Here is a 22,420-nt window from a genome sequence, read left to right on the forward strand (position 1 = left end):
AATGACAGTGAAATAAAATCAATTTAGCTTTTGCTTCTCATGAAATTTGGGTTCAAACCTACGGATGCAGACATAGCTTTGCTTAGGGAGCTGATGAATTCCTGAAGAATGTTCAAGTGGTCTTGAATTCAAACAACATGTTTATCAACATGTTTATCTTCGGAATCATACAGCTTGGGTGCTAAGTGATGGGATTAAAATCACACAGGGCCTTAAATTTGAAATTTTTTATGGATCAGAAAGAAATAAACTATAGTTGGCTAATGGGAAAATCTGACTCAAAGTAATAGTGCTTCTGCTTTGTAGTTCTTAGTCATCTGATCCAATTCCTCAGAGATAGGCTGTTAAAAGATCTTCAGAAATGTAGCTACATGAACTCGGCAATTTGACAACTGTCAGCACTTGGACAGTCTGAGCATTTTTTATTTAGCTAGACCTTTTTAAGACCATTGCTCTAACTAAAGTTGTAAGTAATGATGCACTCTGTTATGTGAATGAAGAGGAATTTACTGGTTACAAAAAAGATTCCTGAATGTTTGTAACCTACTTTAGAAATGATTTTCTGGTCTATCTTGGAACACAAAAATCCCATTTTTGAGGCAAGGGCAATAAAAGGTACCACACAGTTCTGAGCACAGTTGAGAAGGGGAAATGAACTCCAGCTCTTGATCTCTTTCATATTTATTTGTGGTATATTTGCATTTGCATGCTATCCGTTGATAGCTCAGTATTTCAGACTCAGCTAAATCCCACAGCCTGAATATTAAGAAAGATATTGACCACTGGTAAAATCTAGGAAGAAGGTAGTAAACCTAGTATAGATGAGAGATCTTCCACCATTCTCTCTGAATGGACTTCGTGCATCTTTACAGGATTCTACTCTTTAATGAATAATGGTTAAACAGATCACAGAATTTTAGAAATGGAAGCAACTTTGGGACCATCTAGTCACTTCTTGATTGCTATAGGTGAAGAAGCTGCTGTCCATTGGTCCAAGTGACTTTTCTGAAGCCCAAGTTACCACTTGAGCTGAATGTCCAAAAGAGGGCTAGAATTCAGATTTCTTTTGAGGTTCAGTTTCCCCATCTGCTTCGAAGAGTGATTGGCATCAGTAAAGCACTTCTTAGTGACTTGAGGTCTCTTCTCTGTGCCAGGCACTGGAAGGAGACCTGCCTGTTCCTAGGTCCACTGAAGCTTCCTGTGGCCTCTGCACCATTAGGAGAAAAACTAGTGCATGTCATTATCTCCATTCTTAGTATGTCTGAGCCATGAACCCATGTAGAAAAAGGGGGGATAGGGATGACACTTCAACCAGATGATCTTCCTCTTGGGGATAATAGAAAGAACAAGCAAAAGAAAGGGGAAACAATAGGGCTGGATTACATAAATCACGTGAGTTTTATCCCACATACAGAGTCTGTCTTTTGCAGTTGCTATAGTAGAGTTCCAGAAAGTATTTTTTTATAATAGGAATTTGAGAGACAATATCATATTCCAATTAAATGCTAAGACTCCCCAAATGAGGACCTAAAGAAGTAATCATTTCCCCACTGTGGCCCTTATGGTCCTGAAAGTTTTATCACACTACATGTTTTTATTATTAAGAAATTCTAACTGAGCGTCTAAACTAGATTCAATTCCAACTCTTACATTACAAAACAAAACAAAGCACAGTACATAGGCCTGGGTCCCATCATGATCAGTTCAATTAGAATTTTTAGGGATGGGATAGACACAACAGTATTTCAAAATGTTCCCCAGATAATCTACAGCTTGCGTAAAGAACTTCTGGTCAAAAGTCACAAAACAGACACCCTTTGCAGAAGCCATTCTCTCTCATGAGTTTAAATCACAATAGGGGTTTATACAAGCTGAGAAATTGTATGAATATACAATGTGTAGGAGGGAGTGGATGGGCAGGCTTGCCATAAAGATAATGTTTCATACTGACCTTTTGGTACAGACAATGCATGCATTTTGCAGTGTTCTATTTTTAGATGTTTACCACTTGCATTCTCAACCACTGTTTAAAACAATGCCATACTGACCCCTCTTTGCCTCCAAATACACCAGGTATCCTGGAATAGAGGAAAGTGTTTGTATGTATGCTAGCGCTTAATTATGAGATTGATTGTATGTCAGTGTTATTATACACCTAATTGTAATTGTAGAGGTAGAGGGATTTGAAAAGTTACATAGACAAGGAATTTAACACACAATCATTTTAAAACAACTGTGATACATTTCTCGGATTAACCACTCTTATTACTTGGAATTTTTTCTCCCAGGTAACTTTATATATATATATATATATATATATATATATATATATTTTTTTTTTTTTTTTTTTTTTTTTTTAAACAAAGGGTACAGCCCTTTCCCCTTTTCCCTTGTCCTGAATGGTGATTGTGTCCAAGCAGTATTTTTCTTGTAAGTCTCTTAATATCCTGGCACACCTAAAGACGACTGTCATTCCATGTTCCTTCAGCTCTTCTAACAGATTTTCCAGACAAAGCAGTCCCTCCTCAGCCAAACTTGAGGGTGTCTCTTCATCCCTTATCTCTGTCCTTTTGTTCCTCCTTAGAATCTTTGTAGCATCACTACTTCCCTCAAAAGATCAAAAGAGGAACCCATTTTTAATAAGTCTGACAAACAGCAAGTGAGGCAGAGAATCTTATAGGTGACATTTCTTCTGATTACATTGTCCTTTTGTTTCCATCCTTTATACTTCCTTTATTTTTAAAAAGATTTTATTTATTTATTGAGAGAAAGAGAGAGAGAGATCACAAGGAGCAGGGGACGGTAGAAGGAGAAGGAGACTCCCTGCTGAGTGGGGAACCTGATGTGGGACTCAATCCAGGACCCTTGGGTCATGACCTGAGCCAAAGGCAGACACTTACCAGACTGAGCCACCCACCCCCATTATATTTCCTTTAAACTATCATTAAATTATTGAGATGTTTAATGTTTATGAACAACTGGTAGCCTTAGTTTCTATCCCCTATTGCCCAAGGGGAATGGAGCATGGTAAATTCATTTAAGGGCACATTTACAATAGTGATTATCACCCTGGAGATCTTTGTCCCGTGGAGACTGTGGTATTATGAGCTGATCCATTATACTCACCAGCCATCTTGGTTTTCCATATCACAAGCTCCCACAAAAATGATAATCTTTTCCTAGTATTTTCTTATTTTTCATAAATTTACCCACTTTTTCCTACTTAATATCTATGTTCATTATTTCTAGTCATTTTGCATTATCTCACTTTGTATATAGGTCTTAATCTTATTTTTGTGGGTGATTGGTATTTGTCAAAATCACTTTGATGTTATTTTTATCACAGATGTTAACAAGGTTATTGTGATTGGTGTCATTTTTAAGTTGTGAGTCCTCTTAACCTATTCATTCCAGTCATTGATAAAATACTGAATGTGCTAGGGCTGTGGTCCTGGCTGTATGTTAGATACCAGTCACACCTAAAATTCTCATCACACATCGTCACCCTTTTTTGATGGTTACTTCCTAGTCCTATGTATTCTGAACTGAATAATGATCCTGATTTTCTATATTTAGCTTGTTGATAGGGAAACTATTTGGAGTCAAATTGAAAAGTCTTACTTTTTACATGTTACAGTAAATCCACCTTCTCTCACAAGAGGTGAAAGAAAGGAGCACATTTGGAAAAGGAGCTAGCATTTGTTTCACTTGGTACAGACATCAACAATGAAATGAATGATGTCCGATCCTTTCTAGAGACATCTGTGTGTTTTGTCTATTTTTTTTTTTTTCCTTCTGAGAAGGGTACTGAGATTTATGAAAGACCACTTCCGAGGTACAAAGAAATTTCTGTGCTGTTGGAATGGTGGATATTAATGGTCACCTCTTCCCAGCTAGTAAAATCTCTGAGCTCTGTGTACTTAAGAAATCTAGAAATAAGAGAGCCAAAGAGAAGAAAAAAGAGGCTTGGGTTTCTTATAGCTGTTGTCTCCCTCAGGTATGGAAGGTTTGGATTTTTCTTCAGGGCTGTCTGCTGACCTAGTCATTTCTTTGATGTTTGCCATTGTCCGTTGGCATATGGTCTGACGGGGAGTCCTTCCACCCCTCTCTTTGCAAGGAATTTCTCATGTGGCCTGAGATCCACTTGTCAGTCTTCAAATTTCTGTCCCAGTGGGCAATGCCAACCACTTGCAATAGCATCTCTTGGCATTCTGGGAATTTGCTTGTCCTGCCTGACAGATACTTAGGAGTTTAGCCTTACCCTCCAGGCCCCAGAAGGTCATCCACGTGCCGTGGCCTGTTTACTGAAGGCTCAAGAGAGATGCATCTGTGTCTTCCTCAAACAGATAAAAATAAAACTCTTAATAATAAATATATACACAGAACATATTTTTTCTTTACTTTGGTAAATAGAGTGAAAGTTTCTGGATTTCTTTATTCATTATTTGGATATGTTTTTTCTTAGAAGGTTTAAAATGTGGCTGCCATTGGAGAAAGGGGCAAAGAAAGACATTCAGAAATGTAATCCTATTGTCTTTTTACTCACAGGAGACATTCAGTTACTTAAAGAAGAATTTCAGATTTTTTTCAGCAGATTCAATTTGATATCCATTTGCTGATGACAGACTCAGTGTGGAGCCCTGAGATGGGTACAGGGAAGCCATAGTCCTGGGGCCACCAGGGTGCCATTGTCCTACCCTGAAGGCAGGCATGCAATAGGAAGGAAAGTTGGGGAGAGAGGGATGGAGATAGAGAAGCAGAATACTCAGAGGGCTTCGATATATGCCAAAATAGAATAAAAATAAGATGTGGTGGAAGCAAAGTGAAGAGATGACCAGTTCCAAGAGGGTGGTCAGCAAAGGCTAATAGAAGCCCGTGTGTTTCAGGTGAGCCCTGGCAGATGGCTGTAGTGTGTCAGGTGGACACTCATGCAGTAGGACTCATGACATGCTCTGTGCTTGGTGTGGAGCAGGTGCTTCCTAAGTATTTGTTGAATGACCTTCCTCAGGGAGCATAATATCTGAGAATGAGAATCATTCTATAATTATAACTAGAGTAGTGGAGGGGTTTACTCAAAATAAATTGGTGAATTGGTGGTTATTAACTATTTTAGACAAACAGTTTCTCTCCCTACTAAAAACCATGATGCTCAGGGTCGAGTGAGGAAGAGATCTGTTGACGTAACCAAAATAATTGGGGGTGAAATCCAGAGAATGCAATTCCATGCCTTGACAGATTTTGGTATACCCATTTCCAGCTATCTATTATTACTGCTAATCGTATAGACAAGGCCAACAAGTGAGCCATGATTGATGGAACATTTCAATTGTTCTTCTGAGAGATTAATGGTGCCTTGTAAAATGCCCTATGAAGTCTGTTCCTTACTTCTGGCATTTGTTTTTGAGAACAAATACATAATTACCAGGGAGGAAGTCTCAGAGAAACTACTTTCAGGATTAAAGAGGCATTTCTCCCACTAGCATACAATTCAGGTTTTTCTCAATTGTTTCTGTTTTCACAATGTATTACTGTAACAGCGTAAGTATCTGGAATTCAAACAGACAAATCGAGAACTTTAAATGAAGCTGTTAAATTCAGAGTGCCTGTCAGGACCTGCTTTATTCTCTCACACTTGCTCCTCCCCACATATCCAGGCAGGATCAGCCACACCCCAGGCTCTTCCCTTGGCAGTCAAGGTGCTTTAAAGACTCAGGTGATTCAGCACAAGCCGGCATTGCTGCGTGTCTGGTTCTGGGCATGTGCTGTACTTCTAATCATTGACACTACACCCCCACTTTGTACCCCTAATCTGGTCTTTAAGACTTGATCCTCCATCGCTTGTTGGGAACTCACCCAGCATCCAGATTTCTTGAGGTCTGAGGTTTTACATTAGTCTTCACATTGGTCCTTCCCCCTCCTTCCCCAGCATACCTGCCAGGATCTAGAGACTGACCTTAGAGCTACAAGCCTGTATTCCCAATTCAGAGGACTTCTGGAATCCCCCTTGCCAAATGCTGCCCACCCACTCTAAGAACACAGCCATCTCTTTCTGCACTATGCAGATACTGCCATCTGCTTGGATTATGATCTATTGCTGGAGAGAGAGAGAGGCACTGGAGTGTCCTGGGTGACAACCTGATTCTAGTCTCTCATTGTCTAGGTTGAAACTCTGACTACTTCTTACCTTTGTAATTCTGAGTGAATGGCTAAACCTGAGTTTCCTTATCTACAGACTGAATGTGATGGTGATACTAATAGTCTTCCAGTCATTGGAGGAGGAATTGTGCCACGGAGCTAGCCTGTAGGAATGTTGGAGGAAGCCTCCCATCGCCTATTTCACTCTTGCCTGCACCTCCAGCACTTTTTGGTTGGCCCCATTGCTTGAAGTTAATCCTTTCTATTAGTGAAGGCCGTATCTCATGTGTTCACTTCCTGGTCTAATAATGCCTCTGTGCAATGCTGTGGCCTATAAAGGGACAAACGCCTTGGCTGGGCATGGGAGGCCCTGCTGATCTGGGAACTGCTTGCTCTGGCCACACTGTGTCATCAGACACGGAAGCATTGTGGGGACCCCCACAAAGAAATGGATGTGGGGATCCTGGAGTTGATGTGTGCAGAGCTCAGTCCAGCACAGAGTGGGTGGCAGGACAGAAAGAAGGGGCCTTGTGGTTCTCTTTATCTCTGTTTCTTTTTTCTCCCAGTCTTCTACATTCTCACAACTTGTGTCCAGATATCAGCATCTTTTCTAGTCACTCATTATAAATGAAAAAATGTAATTGTGTTTGATACCTGCAACAAACAGGAGATGATGCAGTGCAATCTTTATGCACAATTTATCTTTTTACATAGATTCTATCAATGCCCGTTGGTACTGTAATGTCTTTATTGGGTTCAGGAATTGAAAATTGAATACAATTTTTAAAAACTTCACTTTTAAATTGCTATAAGATAGAATATTAAGCACATGCACACAGCATCACAATTTATTTAAGCCTCCCCCAAATTAAAAATGCCTGGCTCTTAATTAACTAAACAGCTGATAATGACTAAAGGGGAAGCTTGGTTGTGCCTTTAGGAATATGTATTTCCCCTGCCATGAAATCATGACCAATGAGAGGACATCTTCTCAAGGTTCAATAAAGGAAACAAGATGTATTTTATATCTGAAACATCAACATAGTTCCCATGAAAGGCAGGAAATAGGTATTCCTTGCAGGTGTAAATCTGTTCTACCAATTAGTTCCCCTGGTAGTTGCAAAGTACATGGATCATGCAGATTTCCTTTAAGACAAAATTAAAAACACTTCCCCTGCCCTAAACAATGGTTCATGTGAAAGCATGCCATTTTATGTTTCCTGGACTAACTGAAAAAATAGTTAAAACTATTTTAAACATTTTAATCTTTGATGGAGGAGCTGACAAAAAATGTGATGGAAGGATGTCAGTTTCATTAACCTTCTGTTGCAGGGAAAGAAACTAAGGTTTGAGGGTGGAGTAGATTGGCATTAGAGATCCTCCTATATATAGGGCAGCTCAATGGCTGTGATGGTGGGCAGGAGTGGGGTCATGCAGGAGAGCAGAGAGGAAAGAAAGGCATGTCATGATTGGCATATGAAAATTTTGCTCATTTTGCTAAAAATTAGTGTGTGTTGGGGTTTTGAATGTATTCCAGGTTATAGGAATCGGCTATAGGCCATTACCAATCCATCTGTGACCTTATAATTTTTCTTCCAAGCTAGGACACTTCTAAATATGGAAGGGGCACTATTAGTAGTTACTCAGGGTTGATCAGTACTAAATTGTCTGTATGCAACAACCGAGAGCATATGGCTACCCCACTCCTAGGTGACCCTACAATGCTAAGCTTATGGTTGTCTATAGCCTAAGTGGCCTCAAGAGATGGAGAATGAGAAAAGTTGATCTGGGAGCCCTTCATGGTGTTTCAAAACTCTCTGGCAGGGTTTAAACTGGCCTGACCTTCAGATATTCTTCTGGCAGGGAGAACATCTAGAATTATGTAGTGTTACTGTGTAGTTCTCTATTGTCTTAGGATAGACCCATGCAGAGTGTATGTCTTTAAACCACCTTTCTAAACCTGACTTCACAATGTAATTATATAGGGAACTTTGAAAAATACAGATCCTTAGACTCTAGCCCTAGATATTCTAATTTAATAGATCTATAGTAAGTTCAAGCAACTGTGTTTTCAAAAATTCCTCTGGTGATTCTGATGCCTAGTTATATTTGAAAACACTCTTAGGTTTGTAAAGAGGCTATAGGGTTTTTAAAGAGCTAAAAATTTCAATTTTTTAAATATGAATATTAGAAGTTGAGAGCCAATACAAGAAGAGAAAATATGAAAGAACATAAATATTTTCCATAATTTAATTATATTTTGTGTAGGACAAGAACAGAGGCAAATTGTTTAAAAATATATATATTCCTTATTTTTCTTATGCCTTGTTTACTGGCTCAGAATTTAAGACATTATAGATGAGTCATTTTTTGAACTAAGCCCTGAAGATTATAAAATTTTAACAGACAGTGGAATGTGGTAAAGGAATTCCAGCAAAGTTTACAAAGAAAACTATATAAACAGAGGCAAGGAAATAGCTATAAACTCTGTGTGAGTAGTGTTCATATCTAATTCCATATGGTAGCCACTCGCATAGTGCATAATAATTATTTATAGAAAGAAGGATGGCTTTTGGGGGGAATGCTATTATATGAGAATGACTCTCATTCTTTATAGTTAGAGAAATTGAAGCATAGAAACAAAATAGCTTGCCCCAAATACTTTTAGGGTTGGTCTTTATTAGCTTTTATTAGCCAAACAAGTTCAATCCTATTTATAAACCTAATTCTTAGGAACTACAGAGGGAAAGAAATCGGTTGGCTCTGACATTCTTTACTCCTTCCTTGGTCCCACACTAATGGGACTAGATGCTTTCTAGTTGAAAGAGATCATGAAAGCAATAGGCCATTATGTTGAAACCAAAACTGATCTGATTACTATGTACATGTTTTCCCTTGACTGTTAAAGAAGAAGAATTTTGTGTGTGTATTTAAGAATGATTACATTCAACTTTTAGAGAAGAAAGTTACAAAAATATTTTTTCTTGGCACAGTACTCTTTCCACTCTATCAGGATATATGTCAGGCATTGGTCTAGGGGCTGAGGGTTTCTTTTTTTAGGAATTTCTTTTAAAAGAAGTATAGTAGGCAAATCTTTTTTTCCATGGCCTTAGGGTACTATAAAGGAGATAATATACAGTCCACAGTATGGAAGAAGAAACGGTGTGTGTTTCTTGGCATAAACCGTCTTTATATGAAAACAGCAGCCTTGCCCTTTCCCCACACAAAACTTTCAGAAGGATCACGAAAGGGCCCAGCACCCCACAGGTCAGTGCACACAGCCCCATTCTTGTAGGGACTAATTCTCTGTGGGCATTTCGTCATAGAGATCTTATGTTGAAAAGTAGGGCAAACTAAAAAGCAGTTTCATTCAAAATATGAAAATGTCTATTATTTTATGGACTTGAGTGGGCAGAACACATAAAGCAGGTGGTTCTTCAAATTACTGGACTTCCCAGATGCTGCTTACTATTGCAGCTGTTCTTACTTTAAGCCCTTTTAAAATGTAGCCAGCACTGCTATTAATTGGAAGAATAAGCCACATCTTGAGCTTTTCCATAATTCAAAGATATTTGGTCTATCTGGTCTTAAACTTTAATAAATAATTATGAAATTTTATTCGGCTAAAAACAAGTTATTTTTTGATAATGGGAGATGGAGAAGAGAAAGAGACTTTCTTTTAATAATCATTTAAAATGTATACCATTGTTGGCTGAATTTGAAAGTGTTTTCAGCTGCTTAAGAATGAATAATATCCCCCATTTAGTATCGCTCAGTGATGTGAGAATAATTTCCTCAAAAAAATGACCATAACACTCCTTTACAAGCTGGAGATTCTGAATTGCGTGCATGATCTCATATGTGGCAGAATATCAATCACCATCTTGTGGAGCTATCTCCTAAACAAATAAACAAACAAAACCAATACCAATTCTAACAGAAGATAATATTAACAGGGTGCTGAGTGCTCTGAGACAATCTGATCTTTTACATCTTATGCTTTGATTATATATCAAATAAATATAGAATTTGAAATTACCATTATATTGAGATTAATCAATAATCACTCTAGAATGCTTTCCAGCTGAAAAGGATTAGGGAGGCATGGGGACATTATTGTGAAATCAAAACCAATCTGATTACCATGTTATGACTTTTTTTGACTGCTAAAGAAAATTTGTGTCTGAGCATATTTAAGAATTATTACATTCAAGTTTTTGGATAGAAAGTTATAAATGTATATTTTTATTTTCCAACGAAAGCCTTCTCTCAGATGTTCTGATTTTTCTCAGGACTAATCTTAGAATCATCTTCAAGTCATTTATCGCCTCATAGCAACAGTCTATAAGAATCACATAATCTTGTCTATTCTTCCCTTATTTTAAAATATCTGTTTTGGACAGTAACCATTTGAAAACGTGGATAAAATTTTAAACTTCTATAGTGTTTGTGCTTCTCTTAAGGAATTGGAAATTGGGCTGGTAACCATTATGTTCTCTTCCAGTTCTCAGAATCTGTCATCTTATGCCTATGTGATTTTATCCCCAGTGCCACTTTATACTGTCCTCATTTCATGTCTAGACGATGATGCAGTTACATCTTAACTGTTCTTTGTTCAACCACACTGACTATCTTTCATTACATTCAATAGCTTAACCAGTCATCTTTGAGAAAGCCCACTGTCATCATGCCATACTCAAACGTTAAGTCTTCCTGAGATGATAAAGTCCAAATTTACCATGAGAGCTGGGTGAAGTAAAGTACTCTGCCATCGGGCCATGATCAGTCTGTTCACTTTTATGATCTACCACTCTGCCACATGATTCTCTAGTCCCACTCAAAATGGGCTACTAAACCTTCCATCATGCCCTCTATGAGATATTCCCATCTCCATGTCTGACTTGTTTAGAACACCCTCCTATATTCTTCTCAGCTATTTGCATTCTGTTTGTCCTTCATGATCCAACTCAGATTGTACTCCTCAGGCCCTACTCTATTAAACTATCTGTAACCCATCTTCTTTCCTTTACCCTGTTGACCCCATCTACAGGGTCTCCCTGATACTTAAATATCAATACCATTCACTTTTAAAAAAACTTTATTGAAGAATAGTTGACAAATATAATTGTATGTATTCAAAGTGTACAATGTGATGATCTGATATACATCTATACTGATTACCAAGATCAATGTAATTAATGTCATTCACTTTTTAAAAACCTTTGTATTATTCAATACTCAATGCTGCTTACTTTTGATTTATTTATAGTATATATCTGATCTATTTCCAAAATGATGATGAGGAGGTTTACAGTAGAGACCACATAAAACAGCATATCAGTTAAAAAAGAAAGTGAAAATACAAAACAAAAAGTGGGAGAGAGGAGTAACATGTATTAATGAAACTTAAAATCTAACTATATGTTTCCTGGTAGTCAAAGCAAAAAAGAACCCATTAGTTACCATTTGGCAGTGACTTACTATTGTGATATGGTGTGTGTATTTTTAAAAACTTTTTATCTATATATAGTGAACATACAAATGAAAACGTGAACATAAAAAGAAGACATAGAAATCTCAGAGGAAGGATGAAGGTCTGAAGTTGTGATCACTTTAATCAGAGGAAATTTTAAAAAGCATTCATAGCCTACTGTTTTGGGATAATGACCACACGTATGTAATATAGTACAGCAAACCTTTAATAAGATTAAGAAACCAATTTTATTGGAACTAAATTGTATAGACTAATTTCCTGATTCGTCTTTCCCTCCCTAAGGAGCTGTTTTATGAAACTGAAAGGTTACTGTGCAGATACACCATGCTTTTCCTCACACTGTACATCAGGGTTTCATTTCTTCTCCATCTAAACCTATTTTTCTAAACTTGGTATAAGAGCCTTTTTAAAACAAAGGGAACTAGTCTGGCACTGTCCAGAAGCGATTTCCATGATGATGGAAATCTATACCTGTGCTGTCCAATTTGGGAGCCAGTAACCTCATGTATTGAGAGTTCAGAATGTGGCTAGTATTGACTGAGGAACTGAATTTTAAATTATACTTGATGTTAATTACTTGAAATTTAAATGGAAAGAACCACAAGTGGCTGGTGACTATAGAGTTGGCAGAGGCAGCTTTTACAGAGCTACTTGCCTTTAAGCAGAACTTTCCATATCTGATTGGGTAACTTGACCACTGTTTCTTCATTATCACATGAAGTTTTAAGGTACCATGTATTAACAGTAAAACTTTGTGTGTTTTTGTTATTTTAAGAAGTCTATGTGGTCGGCATCAGGGAAATACAAATCAAAACCACAATGAGATATCACCTCACACCAGTCAGAATGGCTAAAATTAACAAGTCAGGAAATGACAGATGCTGGTGAGGATGTGCAGAAAGGGGAACCCTCCTACACTGTTGGTGGGAATGGAAGCTGGTGCAACCACTCTGGAAAATAGCATGGAGGTTCCTCAAAAAGTTGCAAATAGAGCTACCCTATGACCCAGCAGTTGAACTACTGGGTATTTACCCCAAAGATACAAATGTAGTGAGTGATCTGAAGGGGCACGTGCACCGGAATGTTTATAGCAGCAATGTCCACAATAGTCAAACTATGGAAAGAACCTAGTTGTCCATCAACAAATGAATGGATAAAGAAGATATGGTATATGTATATAATGGAATACTATGCAGCCATCAAAAGAAATGAAACCTTGCCATTTGTGACGACGTGGATGGAACTAGAAGGTATTATGCTTAGCGAAATGAGTCAATCGAAGAAAGACAACTATTATATGATCTCCCTGATATGAGGAAATGGAGATGCAACATGGGGGGTTTGGGGGGGAGGAAAAGAATAAATGAAACAAGATGCGATAGGGAGGGAGACAAGCCATAAGAAACTCTTAATCTCACAAAACAAACTGAGGGGTGCCGGGGCAGGGAAGGGGAGAGGGCGAGGGTGGTGGGGTTATGGACATTGGGGAGGGTATGTGCTATGGTGAGTGCTGTGAAGTGTGTAAACCTGGCAATTCACAGACCTATACCCCTGGGGCTAATAATACATTATATGTTTATTAAAAAAATAAAAAAAATTATAAAAACAAAATAAAACAAAAAAAATCGAAAAAAAAGTCTATGTGGTCAAAAGTAAAATTTAGAGAAATTTATGATTTACTGTCTTGTAACATGGAGAGGAAAATCATCCCTGTTTCTGCATTATGTTTGTTCGTGGACTTAAAGAAAAGCATTTCTAAAATAGGAGTCTCCACAGGGTATAGGCCACTTTTCCTGGGCTACTGGAAGATGATACCCTTTGGGCAGAATTTGTACTTGTAGCCTGAGTGTCCCTCTGTGTGATATTCTCTAAAATCCTCTCTCAACTGGGCATCTGAGCAGGTGGGTCTACCAAATTCTTCTCCAGGTGGGCTTTTCTCTCTTATTTTGCTCATAGGAGCAAATGGGAGGGGTTTGTTTTCTTTAGGCCCGGAGGAGCTTGTTCTAACTCTTCCTTTTAATTGTTTTTTTTTTTTTTTTTTTTTTAAATATGAGGATCCCCACACTTGCTTCTGTTAACTGTTATTTCCTTTAAGCCTGTTATGCCTTTTTTCCATCTGAGTTGAAGTCTCTTTTCCCAGTGGAGCCTTTCTTTCTCAGCTTAGTCATGCTATGTGTGGAGACCCACATCCACACTGCTGGCTTCTCTGACTCATCCTGGGAGGCTTGCTTGCTCCAGAAACCCCACTCACACTGCAGTGGAACAACAGGGAGGCTCCAATAAAGCCAACCCTTTCTGAAATCTGGCTCTTTTCCTGGCATCTCTTCTTCTTGTCTATAGCTACATGAGAAAGCAAAAATGTCCTCCCCCCCACTTTAAGGTAACACTTTTAGTAAGTAGTTTCTAGCAATCCTAATTTCCAATTTATAAGCTACTTCTGTTATTGCTGAAGCTTTTAAATATTCCATAATCTGGCTAGTAGAAAAACCCACTAATGGTCCAATTTTCCTTTTTCCTCTACCAGCAAGCCAAGAGAGTCAATTCTGACAGTTACATTTTCCTTCCAGTTACAGGTTAAATTGTTTCCCTTTTTGAAATATATTATTCATAAATGTGAACAGTCTCTGAACGATAGCTCCTCCCATCCACAGATAGAAGACTAGGTAGCTGGAAATTGCTCATCTGCCTCATTGGCTGTTCTGGAGTTGTACAGAGCTGGGTCTTCACACTTCCATGCCAGGATTTTCCTTGGCCCTCCCTACCCTTCAAAGTAAACCCTCTGCCAAGAATGGCTCAGGCCCATGATTTCCCAACCCAGATGGGTTCAGACAATAAATTTCTCTAACTTGATTTGCTAAAAGGGTCAAAGTTGAATAATATAATGATAATAAAAAACTGATCACTGACTCAAATCTAAGTTTGGCCAGTAACTCATTCAGTTTATTTATTTATTTATTTTTAAACCACTAAACACATTCTGAAAGTATAAAAAAGAACTCCAACCTGAGTGTCCCATTAACTCAGGGAAGCCTGACCCAGGCAGTCACTAAAGAAGAAACTTTATATACCTAACTAGAGATGTCTATGGGAGAAATCAAGAGGTGCACATTATTTTTGATTGTGTAAATTAGCTTGGTTGTGCACAAGTACCACTTTTTCCCAGTTAAAATTCTCTCTCTCTCTCTCTCTCTATATATATATATAATATATGTTATATGTACTCTTTGTCTTTACTCTGAAGCATTTTACCCACCTTTTTATTTTTAAGAAAATAACTTTGGGTTATCTTGATTTGAGCTGGGAGAACCTGCCCACTCTGTATTACTTTTCTCATCTCGGCACAAGACCTTACACAATGACCTTACTGCTTTAATTTTGTGTGCAATGGGGCACCACCCTTTGCTAGCTTTTAAGCCTGGGAATACACAGAGGGTGAACTGCAAGGCAGCTGTCTGTCTCCCAAGGAGTACGGGTCAATCTGTTGCAGAGATCTGGAGGTTCATTTGCCAGGAGAAAAGTGCAGTTATATGAAACTCAAGTTAGCTAAATTCCACCTGAACTAACCAGCAGGAGGTGGGAGGGAATATGTGACATTTTTGACAACCGTGGAAGCTCCCACATTATCAAGCCGAGAAAACAGTATGTGTGGCCAAGGTACGGAAGGATACACAGACTGCTTGCCAGAGAGAGATGTCCCAACCCTGACAGCATCCCTGGGGCAGGGGGCACGGAGGGGTGGCGGCCTTTACACGCTGGCCGCCTCACCTTACCTTGACCACATCGTCGTTGAGATGCTTGGGGTCGCGGTTGACCAGGTCGATTTCCTTGGTGTGCGCGTCGTACACTTGCTTCTCGTTCATCTCTTCTGCCATGGCCTTGTTGTTGGGCTTGTAGATGTTGCCCTGTTCCCGGATGGGAACAGTGTAGAGATGTCCCTGTGCAGGGCAGACGTCCAGGAAGGGGAGGGTGGCCGGGGAGATGGGAAGAAAATTTCAAAAACAAAAACAAAAACAAGCGATCAGAAGTCAGCCTGGTGGCGGGGCAACCTCGAGTTTCAAAATCGAACTAACGTCCTCGGCAGTGGTGGCTCCGCGCACAGTAAACTCCTTGGCGCCGCAAGCTTTTTAAGAGGATCGAGGAGAGGACACCACACCCCTCCGTACCAGGCAGGGAGCTCCGGTCTCCCCAGCCCGCCGCCAGGGGTCAGGGCAAACCCCGCAGCGCCTGCCTAGGCCCCCGCCCGGTGCACACCCGGCCCCCTGTACCCTGCGGAGACCCCAGCAGGAGAGAGGACCCGATCTCTGACTTCCGTCCAACCACTCTTGCTGCTACGCCATCCTCGCCCCGAACGATTCACCTGCTTTATTTTTCCTGTCCCCCTAGCCCCAATTCCTTCTCTCAATAAGCTCTTCAAGCTTATCTTTCAGATCCAGGTTGAGCCCCCGACCCACGGAGTGTCCCCAGTTTTATTGCTTTCTGGTCACATCTCCCTCGCACTTGTTCGCGTCCCCGACCCTCTCTCAGCCTTCTTTGTCCCTACATTGCTCTCCCCACCCCCGTGGTGGTCACAGTGCCGAAAGCTCTCATCTCTGGAGCAAACCATGTGTCAGCCCCCCCTAAACTCCTTAGAACAACGATCTCTCACCTGCACAGCGCCCTCGACCCACCCTCAGGTCACTCTTAGGCTGCCGGCCGGTGGCTGAGCCGCGGCCGCGCTTGAGAAAACGAGGTCTCCACACCCGGGCGGAGCCCGAGCACAGGAGGGTGGTTGGAAAGGGTGGTGGTAGTTGGGGGGAGGAGAGGTCCATCCCTCTCCAAACACCCCCACCAGGCGCCAAGATGCAGGAAGAGTTCTTGAGATGGCCCAAGAGCTTTGGAAAGTGCAAACAGGACGCTCTCCGCCCAAGCCAACCCGTCCAGGAGCCTGGCAGGGAGCCGCGGGGACTGTCCCCAGGATTGCGGGTGAATGACTTCCCACCCTGCGTTCCATCTCGCCGCCTCTCAGCAAGCAGGGGCTGGACCGTGGGAGTCCCGAAATAAAAGCAGCAAGCAGCACCCCAGATCCACCTAGAAATGCGTCCTCAGTGCTAATTTCAGGACCCGACCCTCCTTTCCGCCTCCCTCTAGTCTATGGGGCACCCGGCCCCTTTTCTAAATAGGAAAATAGAAAACATTCCTGCCTCCTCTTCACCTCTCTGCCCAGGCCCATTCCGCAGAGGTGCCAGCGCGAGAGAAGTGTTCCGAAGTCGAGAGAGGGCTGGGGCAGGGAAAGCAGTCGGAATATTTGGAGTGGGAGATAGCAGAAGGAGGCACTCCTTGCGCTCGGCAGGGTTCGGCGCGTACCCACACAAGCCTACCTCGGAGTCTACGTATTTGCCCCCAGACATGCTGGCCGGTGGCTGGATGAAGGCTCTGAGATTTCCCTGGGCTGTTATTTAAGGGAACTGAGGAAGGAAGATCTTGTATTGTAAGGGGGAGAAAAAGGCGCTGGCGGGGGGCGGTGGCTGGGAGGGAGCCTCCTGGCTGTCCTCCAAGGGTTTGTTCTGCAGCGGTTGGCCAGGACTTGCGCGGTGCCGGGTCTAGGCACATCCCCAAGGTTCTGGCAGCAGAGGGCGGGGAGCGCCCGCAGGGAGCAAAGAGCAATGAGAAAGCGTTTCACCAGCGCTGAGTTGCTTGGGCAAATATTTTAAACCTGGGGCAAGATTTTCCCAGTTATGAACCACTCAGAGGCGTCCTGCGGAGAGCGAATGTTTTCGAAGTGTTATCATTCTCACAGGGGTGGGGAGTGAAGGAACCCGCGCGCAAGCAGAGATGCCCCGTGTGGGCACCCGAGCTTCGGAAAGAATTCAGCTTTGTTCTGAGCCGTTTCTCATCGCCCACGTTCCATCGCTGCCCAGGACACAGCTATCTTCCAGTTTCACAGAGGAAGGGAGGAAAAATGACCCAAAGCCTTTAGGTGCATTTCACATGTAAACACAGGGAAGGAATTTGTGTGGGTTCCTGTGTATGGTGTGCTTTTGGTGACACTCCTTTACATCTAGTTGATGGGGATGGAAACTGGAAGAAGCAGACATGTAGAATTTAACATTTCCCAACCAATTCTGAAATTCTCTACAACGCTTTGAAATAAATGAAAATGTTAAATTTTACTGATCTTTTTTGGAACAAAGGAAATTCATGCCAACACGTTCTGTCATATTTACAAATATGTAAACTATTTACAGTTGTAGAAATATTTAATTAGAACTTCAAGTTTGTCATAGAGTTTTTTTCTAATGTACTCGCCTGTGAGTTAGAGGAGACCCGGTTTTTCTAATTGATTAGAAGTTTAAGAAATTGTTTGCAGTTAAAATAGTTTATCTATTCCTCAATTTGGGGGTGCTGAATTTGGGAATTATTATTATAAAGCAACACAAGATAATTAAACAATAAGCAGTAATTTTCCATTTGCGATATAATAAGTCAAGAAATTCACTGTCCGGAAAGGACATTTTACCAGGTTCCACATACAATCAAGAGTAAAATTATGACTTGAAATTAAAAAAAACAAACCCGAGAATATACATGAAGGGGCATAGATTACATTAAAAAATACTGGCAGTCTGACATGGAGGTGGGGACACAAAAGGGGGAGGAGAGGTGGAATAGAGGATGGAAACTTGGAGTTGATTATCTAGTTGAGGAGAAGATACAAAAATATAAAAGAACTATAAAGGACAAGCTATTGTTTATAGTAAAAAAGCAATAGAATTTTTAAAAAAAGATCAGCTTTAATTATATGGCAGGGAAAATGTCAGAGGTGTTGGCATTAATTATGGTGGCTAGTCATTATTAGAATACTAAAGATTGGGGCGCCTGGGTGGCTCAGTGGGTTAATCCTCTGCCTTCAGCTCAGATCATGATCTCAGGGTCCTGGGATGGAGCCCCCGCATCGGGCTCTCTGCTCAGCAGGGAACCTGCTTCCCCCCCTCTCTCTCTGCCTGCCTCTCTGCCTACTTCGGATTTCTGTCTGTCAAATAAATAAATAAAATCTTAAAAAAAAAAAAAGAATACTAAAGATCTTCTAAAAATTGGGTTTTTAATTTTTTATTTCTGCCAAAATCCATTTCTAAATTTTTTGAACAAATTGTGGCTTAACTAACATGATATACTACAGAAGAGTGGTGTCAGAGTCAGTGTGTTGTGTGGTGCCCAGTCTACCTCTAAGTGATTGCTGAAGGGTTGCTTTTCATCTAATTCTTCCTTCATAAGTTGGTTGCAAAGCAGTTGTGGTTATGGTCTCTGGAAAAATGTGGAAGCTGTTTCCCATCAATTGTTATTCAGTTTTCAGCTGTGATGAGTAATCTTGACTGTGAAAAAAGTCAACAGGAACAGGGAGAGTGTGTGTCCTGCATTCCAGCAAGGAATGGACTTTCTGGGGAAGCCTGTGAGTGAATACTTAACTAGCACTCAACCTAGGGAAGTCCATGGCAAAGCCAAATCAACACAGCACAGGGAATCATAATGATCACTGAACCGTTGTCAATGCCAAGATGAATTCCTAATGAGAGGAAAAACCACAAAGTTTTCATTAACCTGCCTCAACAAGAAGCTAGAACCAAAAAGAAACAGATTGTATTCTGGTTATAACAGCTGAATTAAACTATTGGCTCCAACTTCATGAGAAATAAAAATGAAGAACATTGTTAGCATGGGTATAAGATTTGAAACGAACAGATGATATAAAAAGCAATATATCTTTTCCTTTGATACTCCCACAGATAACTTTAGGCTTGGAGGCAAGTTAATAAATTTCTCTAAATCATTTACTAAAAAATGAGTAAATGGCAACTTATTTGCGTTCTTTTTTTTTTTTTTTAAAGAAGCAGCCTTAAAGGTCACCTCATGCATTATATGTTAACAAAAATATAGAGCTAAAAGGGATACCATTCATCCAAATCAGTCGCATTAGAGATGTGGAAATTGATGTCTAAATATATAAAAATGATTTGTTCTTAAGGAATTTTGCAGGTAACGAAACATTTTAAAGTTGATAAATAACTAGAGCACCTATTAACAATTTCTGGGACATAAGATTCTTAAATAGTCTGGCGAGGATCTACGCGTGGTAAAATTGTGAAGTTAGTTGCCCTTTGTATTCTCTTATCTTACCAACTGCCACCCCCCCACCCCAACCTCTCCAGTCCCCACCAGCCTAGAATCCTCTTATGCTACACTGGCTTCATCTAATTTCCACTCTAGGATTAGGAGTCTAAGGTTTGACTGCTTACAGTGAGTGATATCAGTAGTTTTAAGAAGCAAGCAGCTTTCCAACATTTGTCAATATTCAGAAGCCCAAGATTTCCCAAATATGATTTTGTCAGTGAGTTCAGAAAAGTGATTACAGTTTGGATTATAATAGCAGCCATCACTAGGTGTGATATAAAAAGAATAATAACCAGCAAGGCAGAGCTACCCAGCAGTCATTCCCAACTTGGATCACAGCTCTGGAGCTATGTCTTGGAGTCCTGCTGGCTAGTTGTTGGCTCACTAGGATGTTAGGGGCGTTTAGGGGAAGGGGGAACATTTAAGAGGGTGACTATTTACATGCATAAATATCAATATTTTTACAAGCTGTATGTTCAGCTGAATATTTATCCTGTTTTTCAGCATCACCATCTTACATACCTTCCACTGAATTCCATTCAGGCCTTCCTATACCTGCCTTACCTTGTTCTATAACTTCCATTTTATATATGGAAAGAAACAGCTTTCTAGATGAAGATCTGCCTCATCATCTGATCCTGTTCCATCCCTCTTGTGGCTTGAAGTCCCCCCTTGGACTCTTCCTTGTGGGCCTTTCCATCTTGAGTATTTCAAATGTCTTTTTTTCTGTTTATTTATTTTTTATTTTTTTTTAGATTTTATTTATTTGACAGAGAGAGAAAGAGAGAGGGAACACAAGCAGGGGGAGTGGGAGAGGGAGAAGCAGGCTCCCCTCTGAGCAGGGAGCCAATGTGGGGCTCGATTTCAGGACCCTGGGATTATGACCTGAGCTGAAGGCAGATGCTTAACAACTGAGCCACCCAGGCGCCCCATCTATTTATTTTCTTAAAATAATAAACAAACACCTATTTCTACATTCAAAAATCTTCCTGATCACAATGGATGAGAAAATATTCTTTTCATATTGTTTCTTTAAATTAACCTCACTCTGCTTATTTGTAAAATGGAAAACACTGACATCTACCCAATAATGATGCCATGAACATTTAATGAGGTGATGCATTTAAAGCACAAAGGATACTGCCTAAATCATAACAGATGCCAGGGTTAGGGACAAATTTCAGCCTACAGATCCAGAATTGAAATAAAAGTATTTATTTTAAAGTATTTTTATTGTAAAATAGTTTAATCCCCCAAGTTGTAGTAAATAGTGTAATGAGCTCCCACCATCAAGCCTGACCAAATAATACCATTTTGTCTTATTTGTTTGATTTTTTTTTTTTAAGATTTTTATTTATTTGACACAGAAAGAGATCACAAGTAGGCAGAGAGGCAGACATAGTGGGGCAGAGGGAAGCAGGCTCCCCGCTGAGCAGTGAGTCCAATGCAGGGCTTGATCCCAAGACCCTGAGATCATGACTTGAGCTGAAGGCAGAGGCTAAACCCTCTGAGCCACCCAGGTGCCCCTGTTATAGATTTTTTAAAAATGGAAAACATGTGTTTTACTAAAGTCCCCTGTGAGGTGTAACTTCCTCTCTTTTGGTAACTGAGCTTAATTTCTTTCACAAATCTCACCCTTTCAGGTGACAGAAACTTCAGGTCAGTCCATTTCTAGTTTCTGCCATGTCATCGGGATTGCACCTAAATTCCAGGGGCTTATGAATTGCCAAGGAATCTCGAGGTGGGTCTGTGGAGGAATCTCTTCCTTGACTGTCCGTCTTGGATCTGCTGCTAGGTGCATCATCATCCTCAGTTATTGGTCCATTCAGAGCACTGCTAATCTGTCCCTTCGTGTTCCTTCAATATACCCTTTAAGGCTAGAGGCACTTTTTTGCTACTTCTGTTTTTTTCTTGGGCTCTAGTTATATCTACTGAATCTGGGTGGGCAGGCCTTACGTAGCAGCACAGATCCACCCACGGTAAAGCTGCTTTGGAGAAGAGAAGAAATGCCCTGCCGTGGTACAGAGAAACTCTAGGGGGTTGCCATCTCCATGAGCCCTACTCAGAAACAGGAGGCACAAATATCTCAGCTATTAGATTCTCTTAATTTATCTGGGCCTCAGCTAAAGACACATATAGGTCAAAAATCATTTTGCTTATTTCCCCAATTTCTTTTCCCTTGTGTAGGAAGCCATGCTTATATATCACCCAAGAATTTTTCTGTGCCTTGAATTCCCCCAGGACATTCACCAAGGCTTTTGGAATCAAGAAAAGTCTTATCTCTGCTTTTCTGCTGTAATGATCCTTCCCTAGGCATGGGGGTGGGTAGGGAGGGGAGGGCTCCAGGGGCATCTAGAGAAGAACAGAAGTTAACATTGCAGAAGTGTCATCATTCAGTTTTCTTTTTCCCCTTCAACCAAATCCTGCCAAGTTTTGCCAGTAACATTTCTTAAGTTCTATCTGGTATTTCTGAATGATAACAAACCCTTAAATTCAAATTTTAAATATAGGAGAACTTCTGTCAGTATTTATATTTCATTGATAGCCTTACATTAAGGCTTCCATCCTTCTAAATAACTCAGAATATTGATAGTGGAATAATATATCTGGCCTTTAGCTATCATATCAGTTTACTTTACAATTTTT

At 40.3% G+C, this 22,420-nt stretch overlaps 1 protein-coding gene across 3 annotated transcripts in view; it reads right to left on the minus strand.

The window, feature by feature from the left end:
- CAV1 (caveolin 1) overlaps nt 1-17,233 on the minus strand; it is a 35,434-nt gene extending 18,201 nt beyond the window's left edge. Inside the window, exons 1-3 of one of the 3 annotated variants that reach the window (XM_032304348.1) lie at nt 16,987-17,233; nt 15,400-15,564; nt 2,319-2,608 (exon numbers count right to left, since the gene is read on the minus strand). In XM_032304348.1, coding sequence (XP_032160239.1) covers nt 2,357-2,608; nt 15,400-15,564; nt 16,987-17,016 — 447 coding nt within the window. In that variant the 5' untranslated portion in view covers nt 17,017-17,233 and the 3' untranslated portion in view covers nt 2,319-2,356. Of the gene's footprint in view, nt 1-2,318; nt 2,609-15,399; nt 15,565-16,274; nt 16,501-16,986 lie in introns of those variants that run through there. The other 2 variants (XM_032304347.1, XM_032304349.1) reach the window with 2 other exon arrangements.
- Between the last annotated feature and the right edge of the window lie 5,187 nt (nt 17,234-22,420).

Source organism: Mustela erminea, chromosome 11 (genome assembly GCF_009829155.1).
Source record: "Mustela erminea isolate mMusErm1 chromosome 11, mMusErm1.Pri, whole genome shotgun sequence".
NCBI classification, from domain to species: domain Eukaryota; kingdom Metazoa; phylum Chordata; class Mammalia; order Carnivora; family Mustelidae; genus Mustela; species Mustela erminea.